This window comes from Lynx canadensis, chromosome B1, assembly GCF_007474595.2.
Source record: "Lynx canadensis isolate LIC74 chromosome B1, mLynCan4.pri.v2, whole genome shotgun sequence".
In the NCBI taxonomy this organism is placed as follows: domain Eukaryota; kingdom Metazoa; phylum Chordata; class Mammalia; order Carnivora; family Felidae; genus Lynx; species Lynx canadensis.
The window spans coordinates 26333564-26352935 of NC_044306.2; the positions used below are offsets into that span (position 1 = coordinate 26333564).

At 46.6% G+C, this 19372-nt stretch overlaps 1 protein-coding gene and 1 non-coding gene across 4 annotated transcripts; one reads left to right on the forward strand and one right to left on the reverse strand.

Annotated features, from left to right (window-relative positions):
- The first annotated feature begins 3571 nt into the window (after positions 1-3571).
- TRNAE-CUC lies at positions 3572-3644 on the forward strand. The gene has a single exon. It is a non-coding gene; the product is annotated as a tRNA-Glu (tRNA).
- A 154-nt stretch (positions 3645-3798) lies between these two features.
- Positions 3799-14907, reverse strand: PPP1R3B (protein phosphatase 1 regulatory subunit 3B). Of its 3 annotated transcripts, none has more exons than XM_030312268.1 (2): positions 14828-14907; positions 3799-8504 (listed from the first exon to the last, which is right to left on the reverse strand). In XM_030312268.1, the coding sequence occupies exons 1-2, from the start codon at positions 14857-14859 to the stop codon at positions 7622-7624; spliced, it is 915 nt and encodes a 304-aa protein (XP_030168128.1). In that variant the 5' UTR covers positions 14860-14907; the 3' UTR covers positions 3799-7621. The 3 variants fall into 3 exon arrangements, with proteins under 3 accessions (XP_030168128.1, XP_030168129.1, XP_030168127.1); XM_030312269.1 differs by lacking the exon at positions 14828-14907 and adding an exon at positions 14058-14191; XM_030312267.1 differs by lacking the exon at positions 14828-14907 and adding an exon at positions 10612-14005.
- Positions 14908-19372: the final 4465 nt, after the last annotated feature.

Below are 19372 nucleotides of genomic sequence, written 5' to 3' on the forward strand. Positions count from 1 at the left end.
TTACTTTCTGGGGACCAGGGCTTGCATGACTGCTAGATTCAGCCTCTGTCTCTGTCACGGTAAACAAGTTTCTTAGGGAGTCTGTCATGCCCTATTTGGTGGGGACGACGGGGAGGGGAGAGAGAGGTAGTAAGACATAAGTCCAAACCGTGAATAACCCCTTTCCTCTTTGGATTGACTGGAGTTTCCAGAGGGCTTTTGGCCCTCAGCGCTACAATTAGGAAACAGAAAACCCAACCAACAAAAACACATCTAAACCACAGACAAAATCACCACTCTGTTGTAACCCATCCAAAAAAAAAAGCACTATCCAGCCAGAACTGATTTGAGCCCACGGCTGGGTTTTCTGAGCTCCCCAAAGGTCTGAGAAGATCCCCAGGCCCAGGCCAGGTGAGCACTGTCAGGGCTCACTCCAGGGTTTGCCGGGGCTTGCTCCCCACTCATGCTGAGTGCTCCATGATAATTCATAGCACCTCTGCTCCTTTTTTTTTTTTAATGTTTATCTATTTTTTGAGAGAGAAAGACAGAGTGTGAGCAGGGGAGGGGCAGAGAGAGAGGGAGACACAGAATCTGAAGCAGGCTCCAGGCTCCGAGCTGTCAGCAAAGAGCTCGATGCGGGGCTCAAACTCACAAGCTGTGAGATCATGATCTGAGCCGAAGTCAGACACTTAACTGACTGAGCCACCCAGGTGCCCCACCTCTGCTCCTTCTTAAAAGCATTCCCATTTGGGCCATAAACTATATGGTCTCTAAGTGAACACATGGAGAAGTGGACTCCAGGCCTCAGCCCTGGGTCTGTGTGTCCACTCTGAAGCCTCACTCTCCCTCGGAGGCTCTTCTATCAGGGCCAGCAAACTATAGCCAGCAGTTCGAGTCTAGCCCTTGGCCTGATTCCGTATTACTGTACGGGCCCGCAGCTCAGAATGGCTCTTACATTTGTAAAGTTTCGTTTTTTGTTTTTGTTTTGGAAGAATATGTGATAGAGGCTGCATGCAGCCCAAAATGCCTAAAATCGTCACTCCCTGGCCAATTCCAGAAAAAGGTGGCCCAGCCCCTGCTCTAACCTTCTCGTCTTGCAGTTGGCGGTGAAGGGCCAGGATCCTGGATCATTGTTAATGTTTTCGACCCCAAGGAAAATGACCGTCATGCCTCCTCATCTTACTGCTGCCAAGTTCGAGTCCAGCGGAGGGCCCGATGCTACGGAGACACATCGGTAAGTTTGGGAATGACGCCAACTGAACATGTCACCTACCAGAGAATCCCATGTGGACATAGACCGCCATGGAGATTCCCTCTCTCTCTCCTCGTCAAGGCTCCTCATGGCGAAGGGAGGGGAAGGAGGGTTAGAGCCTTGCTGTGCTACCACATGGCTTCCACTCCGGTGGAAGTCAATGCTGAGGCCGCCAGTCCTGCCCGTCAGCGACAGCGCCTCCATAGCCACAGGCCCCTTTGGTGGTTTCTTGCCACTGATCACACCCACTTGGGCCCTTGGATACCCAAATCACGTGCTGTTTGCATTTATGCTTGCTCGTGGCCTGTGGGCCTCGTGGGTGCTGAGGAAGCCTTTGGGAGGGACGTGCCATTTGCATCTAAAGACGTGTTCACTCCTCCCCAGTTTTCTGCATCTCTCCAATCTGAGGGACTTCTTTTCAGAATGACCTCTAGTCTCAGTTCTGTGAGAGTGAGTGACTCTAGTGTTACGGGGAGAATTCTTGGAAAAAGAATAAAGGACCCATGTGGTCATTCATGGCGTTACCACTGACTGGGTATGTGACTTTAGGAAACACACCCAGGGCCTTCATACCTTTTACCCATGAAAACGAGCGGTGTCTCTTCAGCTTGAACACGGGTGTTATGAAGTCCAAGCTGTTGTCTGGAATGCTATTCGTTCCTGTGATTCTTATGAAGAATGTAGGCAGCATACATGGTATTTCTCACAAGTTTATATTTAGGAGCATTTTTCAAAAGAACGTGTTGGCTGGCTCCTAAGTACTCAGTATCGTTATCCTTAACCTTATCCCTGCTGGAAACACTCAGAGCCCCTTCAGGAGAGCACATGACAGGGGGACGGCAGAGTCAAGGCCAGAGCCCAGGCTTCTCGAATCCTAATACTGACACACAGCATAACCCACGGCTTTTCTTGGCTATGAGAGGATTCACCTTGAACATGAATGTCTCTTACAGGGTTTGGGTAGAAGCAGCATCTAGCACCGCCTTGCACATGATAGATAAGCAGTAAATGTTCAGAGTAATTCAGGACTGGGTGTTTGCTATTCTGGGGACACTGCCCTAGAAGAGTGTTTTGTTCTGTTGTTGTTAATTTCCTCCAGCCATCTCGGAGCTGTCTGTCTCCTAAGTTAGACTTCTTTAAGGATTATGCAAACCATACTGAATCTCAAATAGACATTCATAGAAACCACTGTTACTTTCCTCCCCCTGCCCATTTCTGCGAAGGCCAAATGTGGGCAGTGCCTGGCAGTCTTGAGGAAGGCAGTTATGTGTGTAGGTCCTTTTTTGCATTTATTTACTAGGTGCTGAGGTTTAACAGGCTCTACCTCCCCACTGCAGAACCCCACTGCCTTCTGCAGTGCGGCACAGCCCGAGTTACAGGAAACATCTGGCAACAATTTGCCTCTCCCTCTGTCCCATCTTCTGAACTTTGAAATAAAATGTCCCTAGACATCTTTTTTTTTTTTAAATGTTTTATCATTTATATTTGAGAGAGAGACAGAATGCGAGCAGGGAGGGGCAGAGAGAGAGACGCACACACCCAGAATCCAAAGCAGCTCCAGGCTCTAAGCCGTCAGCCCAGAGCCCGACGTGGGGCTTGAACTCACAAGCTGTGAGATCATGACCTGAGCTGAAGTCAGATGCTTAACCAACTGAGCCACCCAGGCACCCCAAAACGTCCCTGGAAATCTTACTTAGGGCGAATGTCTGACACCCAAAGGAGAAGAGGTCCCACCAGGAGCTGGTCCGTTTTGCTGGTTATAGTTTGAGTAAGTAGTTACAAGCTACCATGGGCATTTACAGTTTTTCCACCTTTAAAAACAGTAAACCAAATGGGCGCCTGGATGGCTCAGTTGGTTAAGCATCCAACTTCGGCTCAGGTCATGATCTCGTAGTTGGTGAGTTTGAGCCCCACATTGGGCTCTCTGCTGTCTGTGCAGAGCCCGCTTCAGATCCTGTGTCTCCCTCTCTCTCTGCCCCTGCCCTGTGTGCTCTCTCTCTCAAAACAAAACAAACAAAAAAACCCCACACATTAAAAAAAAAAAACCAGTAAAACCAAAAATATGCTTCAAGAGCAAATGAGAGGGTAGGAGACATGCCCTCAGATCAGTAAAAATGGGTTCCGAACAACACTGGCCCTGTGCTTCTTCCCTAGCACTTATTTCTGTCACTATGACCAGCTTTCACTGCTGTGACAACTTCAAAAGCAATTACCACCCTTACCACCATTCCTGTGTGTCTCACAGCTTTTCAACTCAGCCACTGATTGCAGTCCATCCCTCTGGAAACCTATATTCTGTATGTCGAAACATACAGATTGAAAATAATTCTCCCCAGGGGTGCCTGGCTGGCTCAGTTGGTAGAGCGTGCGACTCTCGCTCTTGGGGTTGTGAGTTCAAGACCCACGTTGGGCATAGAACTTGAAAGGAAGGAAGGAAGGAAGGAAGGAAGGAAGGAAGGAAGGAAGGAAGGAAGGAAGGAAGGAAGGAAGAAACGAAAATCATAAAAAAAATTCTCAGCCTCTAACTGACTCCCAGAATAGAGTCAGTTTTAAAATAAATAGAACAGTTTCAGTTTTGTTTTTTCTACCTTTATTATATTTTCGCATTTGAGATACAGACAACCTACTCTCTTACACCACACAAAAGACACCCATTCTCGTGATTTTAAAGTGCATCCCCCCTTTAACTTTGTGTACAAAAATATTTATTTTTTTAAAACATGCAGACGTTTCACGACAAGGCACTTTTAGGCATTGAATGAAGACAAGCCTTCCATTTTACATTCACACTGAAGTAAAAGTGAGCCACAGTCATCGCAGCTGCCCTCCTGGGGGTCCTCACGGGTCCAAAGGTCTCTGGGATCAGATCACCCAAAGTGCAAAAACATTCACGGCTTTACAACTTGGGCCCACGAGCTTGACGACCGTGGCAAGGCAAAGGCGCGTGTAACCACAGCCGAACTTCCCGGTCAGGAAGTGCACAGAACCTGCCAGAAGGTCTCCCAGGACCCTGTAAGGTCCCATTGTGCTCATGACTTTTTACTCCCAGTATCAGTGATGGGCGCCTCCCAGAGCAGAGGGCCACGCATCCAGGGGAGGAATTTTACAGGAGGAAACAGGTGGACGACACTCAAGGTTTTCGTTCACTTCACAGAGAGGGAAGAGCCCAGAAAACAGGGCACTTTTAAAAAATGAGCTGACACTTTTTTGGTTTATAAACATAATATACAACCCATTTAACATCCAAGTGACTACAAGCAATGCTTGTTTTTAAAATGCAAATTATATGCAAGGATCAAAACCACAAAAACATTCTTTTAGCAGTTCACAATTTACACCTTTAAAAAAACGTTGAAAAGAGTAATGTTTTGCCACAGTTAAAATTAAATCTTAGAGGAAAAATAAATTCTACCTTGACTCTGAAATGGTTTTAATTTCTGGAGAACTATGTAAATTCCCCTTATTTCTCACCAGTTCCCCTACCATAAGAATACTTAAAAAAAGAAAGAGAAAAGAAACCCATTCAAATGCTCCATACCTTCCAAGAAACACTGAAAGCTTATTTATTACGTATCTTTCTATAGTCCAGCTTATTTATTGCACCTAATTTGCCAATGCTTCCCAGGGTATTTGGGAAATAAATAGGAAACGAAACGGAGCTGGTTCTCCATTTCTGGGCGGGAGGCTGGTCCTTTGGGGACAACCTTGGGAAGGGCACTGGGGCTGGGGGACGTTGGTCACCATAACCGACAGCTGTCTGAGGGTCAAACCCCCAAGTCAGGCTGCAATGACGTCTCCAACTAAGAAACTTGTCACTGTGTGTGGACCTATTTACTGATGGTGAGCTCTGAAAGAAGGAGAGGTTCTGTTGAAGCAGGTCCCGGGGCCATCTGTGGATATCCTGGGACAGAACTGGGCCAAAGGGAGATGGACTGACGGCTGAATAAAGACAGTACAACTGTTCAGAGGCCCCTTGCTCAGCGAAATGACTGACAGGGAACTGCATTCTCTCGTCAGGGGAGGGTCTTTGCAAGCAGGTGACGACTTGCCTGGGAGGCTGAGCATCCCAGGTGTACTGGCTGGGGGGGCTTGCAACCAGTGCCCCCAGCAACAAAGCTGGGGTGAGCTGCCAGGAAAGAATGGTGGGGGGAGGGCTTATGGCTGTTTTAAGAGATACTGATCACTGAATTACCATATTTCAAATTTGACCCCGGAATGTCTGAAGATCACCATTACTGAAAAAACGAACGGGAGCCACCTGAGGCATTTTTCTTTTGCATAGAGAGTGATCTCGTTAGCTTTAGTCTGGTAACATGTAAATGACAGTGTATCCTGTACCTTTCTTGACTGGACAGAGGTGGCCCAGGACTTCTTAAAATATATTCCCGACCTCTACGAAATCAGTTTTGCTTCCATTCGACTTTGATTTGCACTATCAATCGTGCTGGTCGCCAGATCCGTAACAACAAAAGTGCCGTCTGTGTGCCTGATGTAAGATATGCTTAGAATAAAACACAGTTCTGCCCAAGTTCAGCACAAGACAAAAATGTGACTGTCCCATATATTGTATTACGCAATCCCCGAGTCCTACCCACCTGGGAGAGGCATAAGCAATAAAGCACTAGGTCGCAGACTAGTAACAGCCAGTTTTAGGAACAAGAACTAACATCAACCACCACACCGCTTAAGAACATTTAAAAAGTCGAAATATGTTAAAGTTCAAAAAAGAAAGAAAAAAACAAAACAAAACAAAAAAACCCAACCACAAAACTCTAGGAGCCTGGACCCTCCATACCTGCCTGGCACCAATGGACAAAGCCACAGAAGCCAGGAGGTTTTTTTCTAATCGGTCTGGAACACGCAAGCCAAAGCGACTCCTCGCTTGCCAAGGCCAGTAGCTGTGCCTCCGTGTCCAGGCAGCTGTGCACCCCTCTTCCTGCCTCACTTTACGCAGATCAGGCAAAAGGAAAACGAGACAGCCATTTAACTAAGCTCCAAAAACAAAAGCAAAACAGAAAAAAAAAAAACAAAAACCCAACCTTCTTCAAATACATATGTAAAATATTTTTTAAACACCTCCAAGTACAAGCCAATCTTGCCCAAGAAAACTCACAGGCTCTGGGGATCCATCTGTCAATGAAAGTCCCAGGAGTCTCACATCAGTATGAACCGACAACTTTTAATGCGTTAGTCCAATATGGTTAAGAACAAGTAACCTCTGATATTTCAGAGTCGCCAAACATGGAAAATAAAATGTGAGAACTTGGTGAGGTTTTTCTCCCTGATCCCTTATGCACTTGCACTCCATAAATAAGAAGCCCCAGGTCACAGTCCCTGCGTGCTCGGAAAGAGGCCTGTGTGTCGCAGATCACGGTCAGCGTTAGACCAAACACTCACTGAAGGCTTTGAGGATAGATGGGATCTGCAAATCACAATGTCCTGAACACGGCAGGAAGGAGGGCTCTCGAGGAAAGGAGAGTCTCAAATCCCTTTGTGAAGAATGGGGTGCCTGCAAACCAGCGAGCAAGTTCAAACAAATCCTGTAACGGAGCCGTCTGGTGACTCAGGAGCGAGTACTTCGAAAGCTCCCCCAGACGCCAAGCGGACATGCTACCCGTGTCCCACCCAGACTGTCCTGCCTGTCACAGTCTGTAACCCAGCACTGGAGCCAGTTACTTTTGCTAACTGGGGCATCGTTCTCTGCTGGACGCTCTGTGGGGTCAGAAAGAGGAAATGCCTGTCTTCGGCACAGGCTAATTTGCCTTGCTTATCTTTCCCTCGGCATCAGATGAGCTGTGGACGATAATAAAATGCAAAAAAAAAAATAAACAGCACAGAGATAAAGCGTGAAGTACATGGAGACCTGGAACAGCAGCAGCAAGGGGTGGGGGGTGGGGGGGCGACCCGGCTGGGCAGACAGCGCGCAAAGATGAGCCGCAAGGGTCCAATGGGAGGTGACTGGGCACGGAGTGACTTTCAGGTGACTGATTTTCCACATCCCGGGGAGGGAGGCGCGGCCCCTCCAGGCAGCCGGATCACGCTCCTGGTTGCATCATTTCGAAGCCACTGCCCTCCAGCTTCTCCAGCACTGCCCGCAAGGCTGGTTCCGGCCCAGGCCCTTCCCACACTGGTCTCCTGCTCCGACCCTCGAGGCCGCCGCAGGTGCCGAGCAGACCAGCACCCCGCATCTACCCTGGCGTGCGAAACCAGTCGTGAGATCTAACCCTGGCTGGGTCTTGCTGGCTTCAGAAAAAAGTGAGTAGGATCCTTTCATTTTCGAAAACTGTGCCTAATGGCAGTTCAGCTGCTCTCTGGCTCCGTCTCCGCCTGCCTGTGACTGCAGCTAGACTTCCCAGGACCCACTCAGCCGCGCTCTGTCACGCACAGTCACTAGTAGTAGGGCCCTAGCTTTTCGTATCCTAAATAACTAGGCCACTCTGGAAACAGACCGTAGGAACACCGAGGGCTTCCAAACTGGTCAAAGGATATTCCAAAATCTGGTCCGTTCTGTGGCTCGGCTGTTCCCTGAGAGGATTTCAGTTCAGCCCGGATGATCCTATAGTTTTTGCCTTTGTTGCTGTCCCAGTAAGTCTGTCCGCGGCACTCAAAGCACACAGCAAACTCTATTCTCTCGTAAGACTGAACTTTCTCGGGTAAGCTAATGTCAAAGGAGAACGTGTCCCTGTCTGAACCAGCGTAAGTGTCCTTCACATACCAACAGGGAAAGTCTGTGAAGCTTTTCCAAGTGTCAAATGTCATCCGTATTTTCACCGTCTTCTCAAACGCCAGGTTCTGCACTTTCACTGTGCCAGCAATCGCTCTGTCTTTCAGCACACAGTTTTCAAGGCATACGTGGTCGGTCTGAAGCCGATTTCTAAAGTCTAAGTAATCTGCGGAAGGCTGTGAAAAATCCAGAACAAAGCTCTCGCTCTCTGCTGTCGTCAGACTCACAATGTTGTCTAGGAGCTCAGTGATGTTAAACGGAATATCTAACGGGTCATCGAATTCCGAGAACACTTTGACCATTGTCAGGGCCAGCCCTTGGTTGTCTGCGAAGGACACCCGCTTTTTCACCTTCTTCTCCTGCACGGTGGGGGCCACCATTCCTCCGGCTTCATCCTTGCTGCTCAGCTGAATGCAAGGCCTCAGTGGTTTGCTTGGCTTTGGCGAAGCCTTGAAGGCGAACCTCTCTCTGCGCAAGGAAGGGGCCATGCAGCTGTACCTGCACTCTATGTCCACAGCCATCATTGGGTTAGAGGAACAGGCTAGAACCCTGGCAAAAGGGGAAAGAAAGAAACGGCCGTGAGATCAGACAGAAGTTAAACTCCTCATTCGAACGGGGACTGGAGAACAATGTCTGCCTTCAGCTCTGGCCCAGCCCCTCTCCCCACTCCCACCCCCCACCCCCCACCCCCCCTCTGCTGTGGTTCCGTATTAACTCAAGTGTGATCCAGCATGACCTTGGGTTCAGGGGACATTAAGACTGTAAAGTGGGGTGAAAAAGAGGACTGGGGTCAAAACAAATGAAAAAACAAACTATTTTCACAGGTTTTTCTGTCGGGATTTCTTGGGGGGCCTTGGGGAATACTGAAAAGAACAGGTGGTCTGCAAGAGTTCCCAAACTTATCTAACTAAGGAATCCTTTTTTTGTGGAACAGCTTGCGGAACACATGTTCTGAGGAACACACTTTGGTAAAGACGGCTTTAATAGGATAAAAATAAATGAACTCATGCCACGAATATTGGTAGTACCTACATGCCAGATATTATGCTAGACACTGAGATTCAATGGGGAACACAGACACAAAGCTGTACAGTAGGTTTTTATTTTTATTTACTTATTTAAATATTTTTTAAAATGTTTATTTATTTTGAGAGAGTGTGTGTGTGCACACGTGAGTGAGGGGCAGAGAGAGGGGGAGAGAGAATCCCAAGCAGGCTCCTGGCTGTCAGCATAGAGCCTGATGTGGGGCTTGAACTCACAAACTGTAAGATCATGACCTGAGCCGAAGCCGAAATTGAGGGTTGGTCACTTAACCAACTGAGCCATCCACGTGGTCCTAGATTTTTATATTCCAGCATATTTTTCTTTTAAAAAATGCCAACAATTCAGTTGTTTTCAACCTTTCATATAGGTGAATATTTGTTTTTTCTGTAGTGGAAAATAGTCTCTATAAGAATAAAAGGCAAAGAGAATCATACTACAAGATCAGGTTAAATCTGACTTCCTAAAAACTATATTTTTCTAGAAGTGAGAAAAATTAAAACCAAATGATTAAAGACAAACTGGGAAAACATTTTATAAAAAGCAGGGCAGCAAAGAGTTAATACCTTCATATACAAAGAGTTCCTACAAAACAATAAAAAAGTAAAATAGTCAACACAGAAAAATGAGCAAAGAACATGAATAGAAGATTCCTGAAAAAAATTAAAATTGGCCCATAAATATACAAAATGTCCAACTTAAAGAATTTAGATTAGAAAACAATGCCTGTTGTTGCCTACTGAGTTAGTAAAGACTTTTTAAAGATAATATAAACACATGTATTAGTCTAAGTCAGCACAACCTTTCTAAATATTCTTCTCATTTTTGGTTCTTTTTTTAACATTTATTCATTTTGAGATATTCATTTTATATATTTTGAGAGAAAGAGAGAGAGTGAGAGAGCATGTGAGAGGGGGAAGGGCAGAGAGAGAGGAAGACACAGAATCCGAAGCAGGCTCTAGCCTCTGAGTTGTCAGCACAGAGCTGGATGTGGGGCTGGAAACCCAGGAACCGTGAGATCATGACCTGAGCCGAAGTCAGACGCTTAACCGACTGAGCCACCCAGGCGTCCCCATCATTTTTGGTTCTAATATTGCATACAGGTATTCATTTTAAAGAGTTAATGAAAAATGCATGGGGGTTAATGTACTAAAATGGTCAATGCAGCATCCTACGGAGGAAAACGTGAGAAAATGAAAATAACCTAAATGACCGATAACAGGTATCTGGTTAAATCAAGTATACCACCACATCCAGTGTTAAAATTTTATATCATCATTAAAACTATTATTTGGAAAAAAAGGTATAAATGGCATAGAAAAAATGGATAATAATATACTGTCAATGTAAAAAATAGAGAAGATAAAATTGTACATAGACTAGATTTGTGGGAGAAAAATACTAGGTATATGCGCAGAAAAACCCTTAGAATATCCAGGTGATGTGATTTCAGGAACTTTGTTTTCCTGTTTTGTGTTTCTTGTATTTTCCAAAATCACATCAAAGGGTAAAACGAATCTAAAAAATGCCTCAAATATTTAAGATTGGCCAAAAACCTATCCTATCAAACACTATGGCCTCGCTAAAGTCAAGCAATTTTTATCATTCCACTTACCATGGCAAATTTATATTGATTTGATGGTTACAATGGGCTAATGAAGAAGTCAGTGATGAAACCAGGATTAAAATCTGGTCTGTGAACCGCAGAACACAGGGTGTGGATTCCTTCCCAAACCTCTCTCCCCTCGCCATGGCAAAGGGGAAGGTATGTGCTGGGGTTGGGCTGCTTGCTCTCAGGCCTCCCCTGGTTCCTGCCCACTGGTGGGGGGCTTCAGGGTGATGGTATATTTGATCAAATATACAAAGAAAAATAAGAACAAAGACGTACTGGGTTTGATCCCATTTTCCAAAAGAAATATAACCCTTCCCCTAGGATGCAGGAACCATTTAGTGATAACTGACTAGAGAAACATACACATTCAGAGCAAAAACAATAAATTATAGCCGCAATGTAGTTATCTAAACATACATTTTAAACGATACTTGTCTTACTGTTTCCCCTCTAACAAAGCCAATGAGTGAACATTTTAGGAGCAAATTTGCTTTCTATTATCTGTTCTATCCATGCAATCGTTCTGGAAAGGAAAAGTTCTGACTGAAATAGGCAAGATAGGTTTACATAGGGTCTGTGGGTTGGCTAATGAGTTCAACGTCAAAAGAAACCCCTAGGGGCTCCTGGGTGCCTCAGTGGGTTGAGCTGGACGTGCTTGATTTTGGCTCAGGTCATGGTCTCACAGTTCATGAGATCAAGCCACACATCAGGCTCTGCATTGACAGATTGCATTGGTTAGACTGCACTGGAATTGTACTTTCAGCTTTAATGTTAACACAGGTAGTTGGTTTTTTTTAATTAAATGTGGATTAAAAATACCCCCAAAGTGAGCATCCCACTCTTGCATCCCAGCCCCTCCCACTCTGCCCACCCTCGACAACCTGGGTGTGACCCGAGGGGGGTGGAGTTGCCCTCAGTCCACTACAGTCCTTCCTCTTTGCCTGAGTCAGCACAAGGTCAACTGTAAGTTCTCTATCTTCTTCTCCAGATCTCTTCAAGCCTGCAAACCAACCTCCTACGTGCTTTGCCGCACAGTTCATTAGAAAAAGGTTGGGAAACTCTCAGGATACCGTAGAAACAGAATTCTAAAACAAGCAGATCAGTTAAAGGATCTGCACACTTAAACTAAAGTCACTCTCAATTTCTAATCCTAAAGATTACAAAGACTTAGTTGAAGAGCTTGGTAAAGTTTCCCTATTTGGACCCAGTGGGTGTAAATTTGCCCCTGAGCTCCCTTCTATCACCAAGCTGTTAAGCACTAGTGGAACTGGGGGTGGGAAGGTGACATCCTGGTCAGAGCCAGCTCTAATTAAACAATTCCACTGGCACTTTCTACAGCCTAATTGGTTTTGCAACATTCTTCCATCAAAGGCAAAAATAAAGTTAATTACCTGGCCACCCAAGGGCTACTGCCTCAGGGACACTGCACAAGCAATCACTGCCCAGGGTCCCCTTCACTATTTTAGGGTCACCATAACTGGAGGGGAGGACATTAATCCCTGTAGCCCCATACATACGGATACGATCTGACTGTTGGCCGCTTGCCTATCCTCACAGGTGGATCCCAGCTTTTATGACCCAGACCATTCTCCAAGAAGCAGTGTACCAAACTCTGGTTTCATGGAAGCTCTCCTGACCCTCTACTCAGGAATTCCCCGATGGACTGTGACAGGGCTGTCCATCACCCACAAGTCCTCCTAGCAGTGGAGATGTACGAGGTAAGTTTCCTAAGTCTCTGAAAGGAAGGCATCTGGAAGGTGCTTTATCCTCAAATGGCATAAAAACGAGCAGGTGCCATCACAGTGCACATCAGGCTGCATCTCAGGCCCCCGCCTGACACTCTCCCTGGCTGCTCGGCCCCTTTCTCCCCAGGCCAGGGAATATAAGTCACCAAGCTTGGCCAGGGAAAAGGCCAGCAGGAGAAGACACAGACACATATTTGAACCAGTAGAGCATGACAGAGGACTGGATACCAGTTTGCTGCGGGACAAGATCATGAGAATACGAGTGGCTGTTACTCCGAGTCTCAAACACTTGGGTTCCACATAGATGCCCAAGAGATCAATTTTGCGCCACGAGGGACTGGGCCATGCCCAAGGGTAGATTTCAGGGTTCCTGGTCAAAAGATGGCAAATCCCAGCTCTCCATGAAAATTGGAGAAAACAGGGAGAGTTCTGCAGAAACACTTTCCCTGTTCCACTAGTGCCAAAAAACACACCTTCTCAGGACGGCTGGTCAGGTAAGATGTCATGGTGGTTTTTCCTGTGAAAACTATAGACTGGTAGAAAATAACCACATGACCTTCACAGTTTCAGACAGCCGAGCTACTGACTTTTTGGCTGTGCCTTTTATAGGAATAAACTTTTTTGGGGATTGAGGCCAAGATATTTGTCCTCCATTTTCATACTCTGATAAGAAAAGGCAGAAAAATCAGATGACCAAGAACCCACCAGGAACACTGAAACTACCTTAGGTAAGCATTCACAACTAGGTTATACTTTTTTAAAAGATATGTCCATCTACCCCTTTGCCATTACTTTACTCCCCCCCAGAAGGTTTGGCTGACATAATATGAATAAAGTTGACGTATTTTCCTTTGTACTGAGACCATGGGGCCCTTGCTCACAGCCTTAATAGCCACTTGAACTCTTCTATCCTGTAACCATCATCTAAAGCATCTTTGAGATACACACACACACACACACACACACACACACACACACAGCTGCGTATTACAGGAAAGAAAACTCCACCTGCCACCTGACAATGCCCAATGTGAAACAGAGCACTGGCCTGGGAATGCCTGTGCTGCCCACTTGGAGCAAATCACTGAATCTGTCCAGGCTTAAGCTTTCTCCTCTGAGGTCCTTTCTGGCTCTGCCGTTCTTGTTTGCTAATAATGCCCACTAACTTCTCTTCTCTTCCCACTCACTTTTCCCTAAGTACCTCTACTTTCCTCTTGTGGTAAGTCCACAGGCTGTCTTCACTTTAGTCTTGGCTCCTGCACAACCTCGCCAAATGAACCATTTCCTCTTCTCCCCACCCCAGCTCAAAGCTCTAACGTCCCTTTTCCCTGACCCTGGGTCTCCCAAGGAGGCCCGGCCACACAGACCACAGGCTCCAACACCTTTCAGCAACTCTCCCAAGTATTCAAGTCAAGCCTGTCCTCAATTTTCTCCTCTAGAGCAGAAAACAACACCCTACAGGCCACAACTCTTCACGTATGTCCTTCTGGACCCTATACCCTGTCTTTTACAGCAAGTCCCTTCCACACTCCTTTCTCCGAGTTCAAAAGCGGGGCATGAACAGGGCAGGGGGCAGGCCAGAGCTTCCAGACTTGGAAGATCCCACAGGTCAAAGCCATCCTGACCCTGCCCCCCTCGGTCCAACCGGCCTGCACCCCGCCCCCAAGCACTCCGGGAGCCTCCTTCGACTTGTCCCTCACCCACCTTTTGGACCGTGGGGAAGCCCCCTTCCCAGCTGGTTCGCTGCATCGGAGAGTCCGCAGGGAGGTGGCAGGAGAGGCCGCCACCACCGGACTACGTGAGCGTCGTGTGTCCGGGAGGCAGGGCTTGCGCTCCGTTCCCGGAGATATGACCCGTAGGGGGAGGAGGACGACGAGGGGGAGGAGCCCAAGTTATCACACCAGGGCGGGGCGGCGGGGCAATCCCGGTCGGAGCGGCGCCGCGAGAGCGTCCCCGCGCGGCAGACTCTCCCCTGCCGTCCCGGGACAGCCCCTGCCCGGGGACCGGGGACCGGGGTGGCTCTGTGTCCCATCGCAACTTGGCGACCTGATGGCCCAAGTGTGTTTCCTTGCATATTACAGAGAAACCGAGGCGCTGAGAAAAAAAGAGACCTTTCTTGTACTCCAGTCCCCAATTGCCCAATTTAGGGGACACTCTCCGGGACTGTCGGGGCCCAGGCTGGAAGCGCCCTGTCCCAGGTTCGAACTCGGCACAAGAGTCCCAGCCCGGGGCCACTCCTCGCGGCCAGACCCGCACTTCTGTGGAACACGTGGATCCAGCCAGGCTCCATCCCACCTCTGGTCCCTGGGTTGCTCTCTCCACTCAAGCCCGTCTAGAGTGTTCCACCCCCGTAGTGCAACTGCAAGTTGGACAGTGCAAGTGCAGGTGGCAGGAACCAAAGGTCTCCACTGCGCACTCCTCGCAGCCCTTTCTCGGCCCTGCACTGGGACTCTAGGGCTTGGGGACTGACATACCTAGTACAGCTCATAAGTGCCGAAGTACACATGCGCCAGCCCGCGGCAGCCCGCGCCGAGGTGGCAGGAGCAGAGGCGGCGACGGCAGGAGTGGGGGGCCGGGACTCAGGTCTGCGCCCTGGGCGGGCAGACGCATCCGTCCGTGCGCGAGAGCAGCCCGCTCGCCTCGTCCCTGCGGCCGGTCCCCCGGACTCAGGCTCCCAGCCGCCGCGCTGCTCCCTTTAACTTTCCAGCACCTCTCCCCACTTGGGGAGCCATCCCGGAACCCTTTTCACGTGAACGCCCCCCACAGCCAATGGGCGCGCTCGGGACGCGAGCCGTCGACCAATGGCCGTGGAGCCGCGGTCCGGGATAGCACCGCTTCGCCACGTGATGGGCCCCGCGCCCAGAGTGATAGTGTTGCAGTTCGGGGGCTGGGAAGGGGCAGTGGGGTCACTCTTTCATCAGAAGCCCGGGGACGGGCGCCAGGGGGCAGAGGCACTTTCCTACAGAGGAGCGTCCCGTTACAGCCAGAAGGCTGGGTCGCAGGCGGCTTTGCCAAATTCCCTCTTCCTAGGCAAAGCCCCTGCGGGCCAAAGCCTGCCTACATTTGCAGACGTAGTTGCGGTTGCATTCACACCGTCCCGCGGTCCGCCTTCATCTTACGCTTGAGCCAGGGGGGTCACAGATGTCCCTTACTTCCCCATCACCTGCGGATCCCAGAGGAGCCCCAGGAGAATGGGAAGTGTGTTTGCCTCCGTGTTAGGTAGAGGCGCTCTGGGATTGACACTTCAGCTGTAAGGGTCATGTGGAAAACAAGTAACTACGGATGCTTGCTTTGTGTTAATCATGGGTCCAGGTGTTAACTGTGAAAGGGATACAGTAAAATCGTTTTAGAAAGTTGTTATTGGGGCCATCTGCCAGAGTACCGCAGATATAGGTATATAGGTAGGTACATTTCAGGGGAAATTACCTGACTTGAATCTGTTACAACTACCTGTACCAACAGGGCCTCCATGATCTCTGTGAGACACCTTGAAGTCTGTAGAGAATGATGACCCTAAAAGAGACCAGACCCTTCCTCTCATATGATTTCATTTAAATATATATTTATATAGTCATGTATTAATCTCCTTGGCGCTCAGCTCCGAGCTAGCCACTTCAGGGATGAGGATCCTAGTTTTCTAGTTTTCGTGATGTTTGGAAATTGATAGAGGGTTGTCAGCCTTTTAAAGTGCCAAGACATTAACATAAACAAACCCTACCGTCTTGTGTTACCATCCTTTTATTTTAAAAAATACTCTTTAGCGACAAAAACAAAATAACAATCTCAGAGTAAAGGCTATTCCTTCACATTGGATATATTTAGCTTTATGAACATTCATTCTGTTGAACACGGCATTTGGGAACTTCTGCTTTAAGGGAGATGAGCGCAAATTCTAATTTTACTAGAAATGTAAAACTGAAACACTGGTGGGTTGCATTAGTCCGATACAAGCCTTCAGCTCAAGACACAGTCTGCCTATCTGAAGAGGAATTATTAGCTTCTTCCTTCTCTTTCAGTGGACATGTATGATAGAGGACCACCTCTGAAATCAGCTGTTGGTAGGCGTTTGGCAAACACAGTTTCCATGGAATATTCCCTTTGCCAACTCTCAACCCCTTTTATTAGCTGATGAGTAGGTTGAAGATTTATTAAGCCAAGTGTTGGCTACATTTCTCAAGGGTAGCGAGCATGCTAGAGGAGTGGGCAGAGATAAAGAGCCAACCCGTGTTGCAACATGAATGCAGGCAAAAGGCGATCTGAACCAAACTGGGAAGGAGTTGGGACAAGTAAATACAAACCTATAGCATTAAGGTTTGGAAGCATCTTCCTTACATGGATCTAGGAAACCATGGGTCATAATTTCCCCTGTGGGTTAGGTGACTATTTCAGACCAGGAGAGTGGGGCTAAACTTAGTTGTGGCACACCACAGTCTTGGTAGGTAGGAGTGTGGCGTCCTTGAGTTTGAAAAGAGCACGGTCTCCTTCGAGATCAGAACAGAGCTGGGAAGTCAGCTGTTCTGGGAAGTAAGTTCTGTTCCAGCAGAACTCAGCAACTCCCGTGCCCCAGAAGCTGAGAGCTGGACTGGCCGTTAGTCACAATCTTGTCTCACTGTCGTTTTATAGCAGAAAGAAAGTAAAAACAGAATGTGTCAACCTTTTAGTCAACGCATACCAAGTTTCTTTTAGACTATCTGGCACTCAATTTCATTTAATCTGGCCTTAATTTCATTTAATAAGCCAACTCTCCCCACAAAAATAAACCAAAATCCTAGTAGTAGCTAAGCAAAGCTAATTATCATTTTCCCATAAACTTTCTTTTTGGTGGCTATTCGTGGCTATTTGGTGGCTGTCTTCCTTGCACTTGGGCTCAGCTTCAGTCTTACACATTTGTTTATTCATTTAACACATTATTGAGTAACTACTATAAACCTGGCTGCTGGAAGTGGAAAATGAGTGAAATACGATCTTAACTTTCAAGAAGCTCTTAGGCTAATAAGTACTGATGTAGAATAAATGTGTGTGGAAGGTTAATTCTCTGTATTTTGGGAGCTAAGAGGAAGACTGCTTATGTGTGGCTGTGGAGGTGGGATGGGAGTGAGGAGGGTCAGCTGAGGAAGTGAGCATCGAACAGGATCCTGAAGGGGGAGTCAGAGTTTAGGGGTAACAGGAGAGAGCATGGCAGGAATTGGCAAAGGAGCAGAGTTCTATATGTTCCCCCAAAGAATTTCCACTGTGCTGATTAAAAAATAAGTCTCCTTTCTGGCTTAAATATGAGACAGTGTTTCTTTATGCATGGGTTAACATCAGCTTGCTGTTCATCCATAAAGTTTTTGAAAATATCATTAATATCTTATCTCCTTCTCAACCGAGCACATTTCAAAAACAGCCAAACCCAGGTCTTATCTTCATCCAAGATTTTGGAAGAAAAATCTCTTTTTTCTTTTCTTCTTAGAGTCCTAACTTTTCCTTCTCTTTGGATAAAAATTGTTGCAAAGTGCCTCTAAATATAAATAACCAGCATCAAGAGTCAGAACTCAAGAAGAGAACATTCTTTTGCCTGATCAGAATAGAAAGTGGGAAAGACTGTTCCCAAACTGCCTAAGTGAATTTATATTTAGACAAGTGGAGTTGTTTGCACCTGTCAGAGCTGCAGACATGTTCTGGACGCATTAGGTTACCTGGGGCCCTCTGCCCCTCTTTCAGATCTGACTGAAAGAGACTTGCTAGGTCATGTTTTACGGGATAGGCATCTGAATACTAACAGAGATTCCGTAAGCCTCTTGTCTATGGAGAATGTCTCCTTTGTGTGGGAGAAGACCCTGAGGAGTTTACAAATCCAAGCTCCCAGAGCCCAGTAGGGCATTTTCCTCACTGGGGAGGGCCTTTGAGTTCCCGAGTGAGGCTAATGTGTTACTTTTTTAAAAGTTACATATACGGAGCGCGTCGCAGCTTCTTCCTATGAACCTGCTACAATACCTTTGAGTTGTATTTATTATTTTTTTTATGATTATAAAACGAACGCTAGGTTACTGTAGACATTGTAGAAAATACGGAAAGATATAAAGTTGGAGATAGAATCAGCAGTACCCAGCAATAGCTACCAATATAATTCACCATCTTTTTTTCAGTGTGTATTCTATGCATAAACATTCTATTATCAGGATCATAGTATAAAGAAGGTATACTATCTTAATTTTTTACTCATGACAGCTTCTCATTTTGAGTACATTAATATTATTATACTTTTTCTCACATGCTTTTTGATAGCTGCATAATATTCTTGCATACAAAGACGATGCTTTAACTATGTTCTTATTGCGGGACACTTAGATGTTTTTTCCCCAAATTTTCTCTATTTTTAATGCACTTTGATAAGCATCTTTGTAGTTAAACCTTTGCCTGCATCCCTGGTTATTTCCTATTTCCCTGAGTACAGACCATGAGTACAGACGCTCTTTAGACTCTTGATTTATATTGCCAAATTGTTTTTAGAAAGAGCAATGTTGATCTTTCATTCCCACTATTGGGGAAAATTAAGAATTAAATAATCTTAAGGTCTTGGTTTGTGGATTTGGGGCAAATTATACCTTAGCTTACAAAAAAAAAAAAAGCCACATGGGAACTTTTACCACTGAATCATACATTCTGTGCCTGGGTGAAAATAGCTACATACCTCATCTTTTGCTTTAGCTTTGAATCTCAAAGTACAGAATCAATTTGTGTTATGAATGGAGACTTCATAACCCATATTATTGACTTAAATTGTATTAGGTGGTGACTGGTCAGAGAGAAGGTGGAGAGGCTGGGATGGGGGAATACCACTTTGCCACAGGCTTAAACGGAATCGGGCAGATCTCCATGTATATTTATATTCTTTGCTCATTCATCCCTTGTTCATGACTGGTGTGGTCATAAATTATATTTAAACACGTGACTGTATACATATGATCCTCTGTAGAACATCCAGAATTTCATGACAAGTGGCGTGCATTTTTCGGAGGAGAACAATATGTCAAGCT

Bases quoted from the DNA above. Each gene is read 5' to 3' on its own strand.
- PPP1R3B (XM_030312267.1), bottom strand. From the start codon at position 10,748: ATGGCGAGGGGAGAGAGGTTTGGGAAGGAATCCACACCCTGTGTTCTG. The intron at 8,505-10,611 runs GTAAGTGGAATG...CCCTTTTGCCAG, and splicing joins ATCAATATAAATTTGCCATG to GGTTCTAGCCTGTTCCTCTA.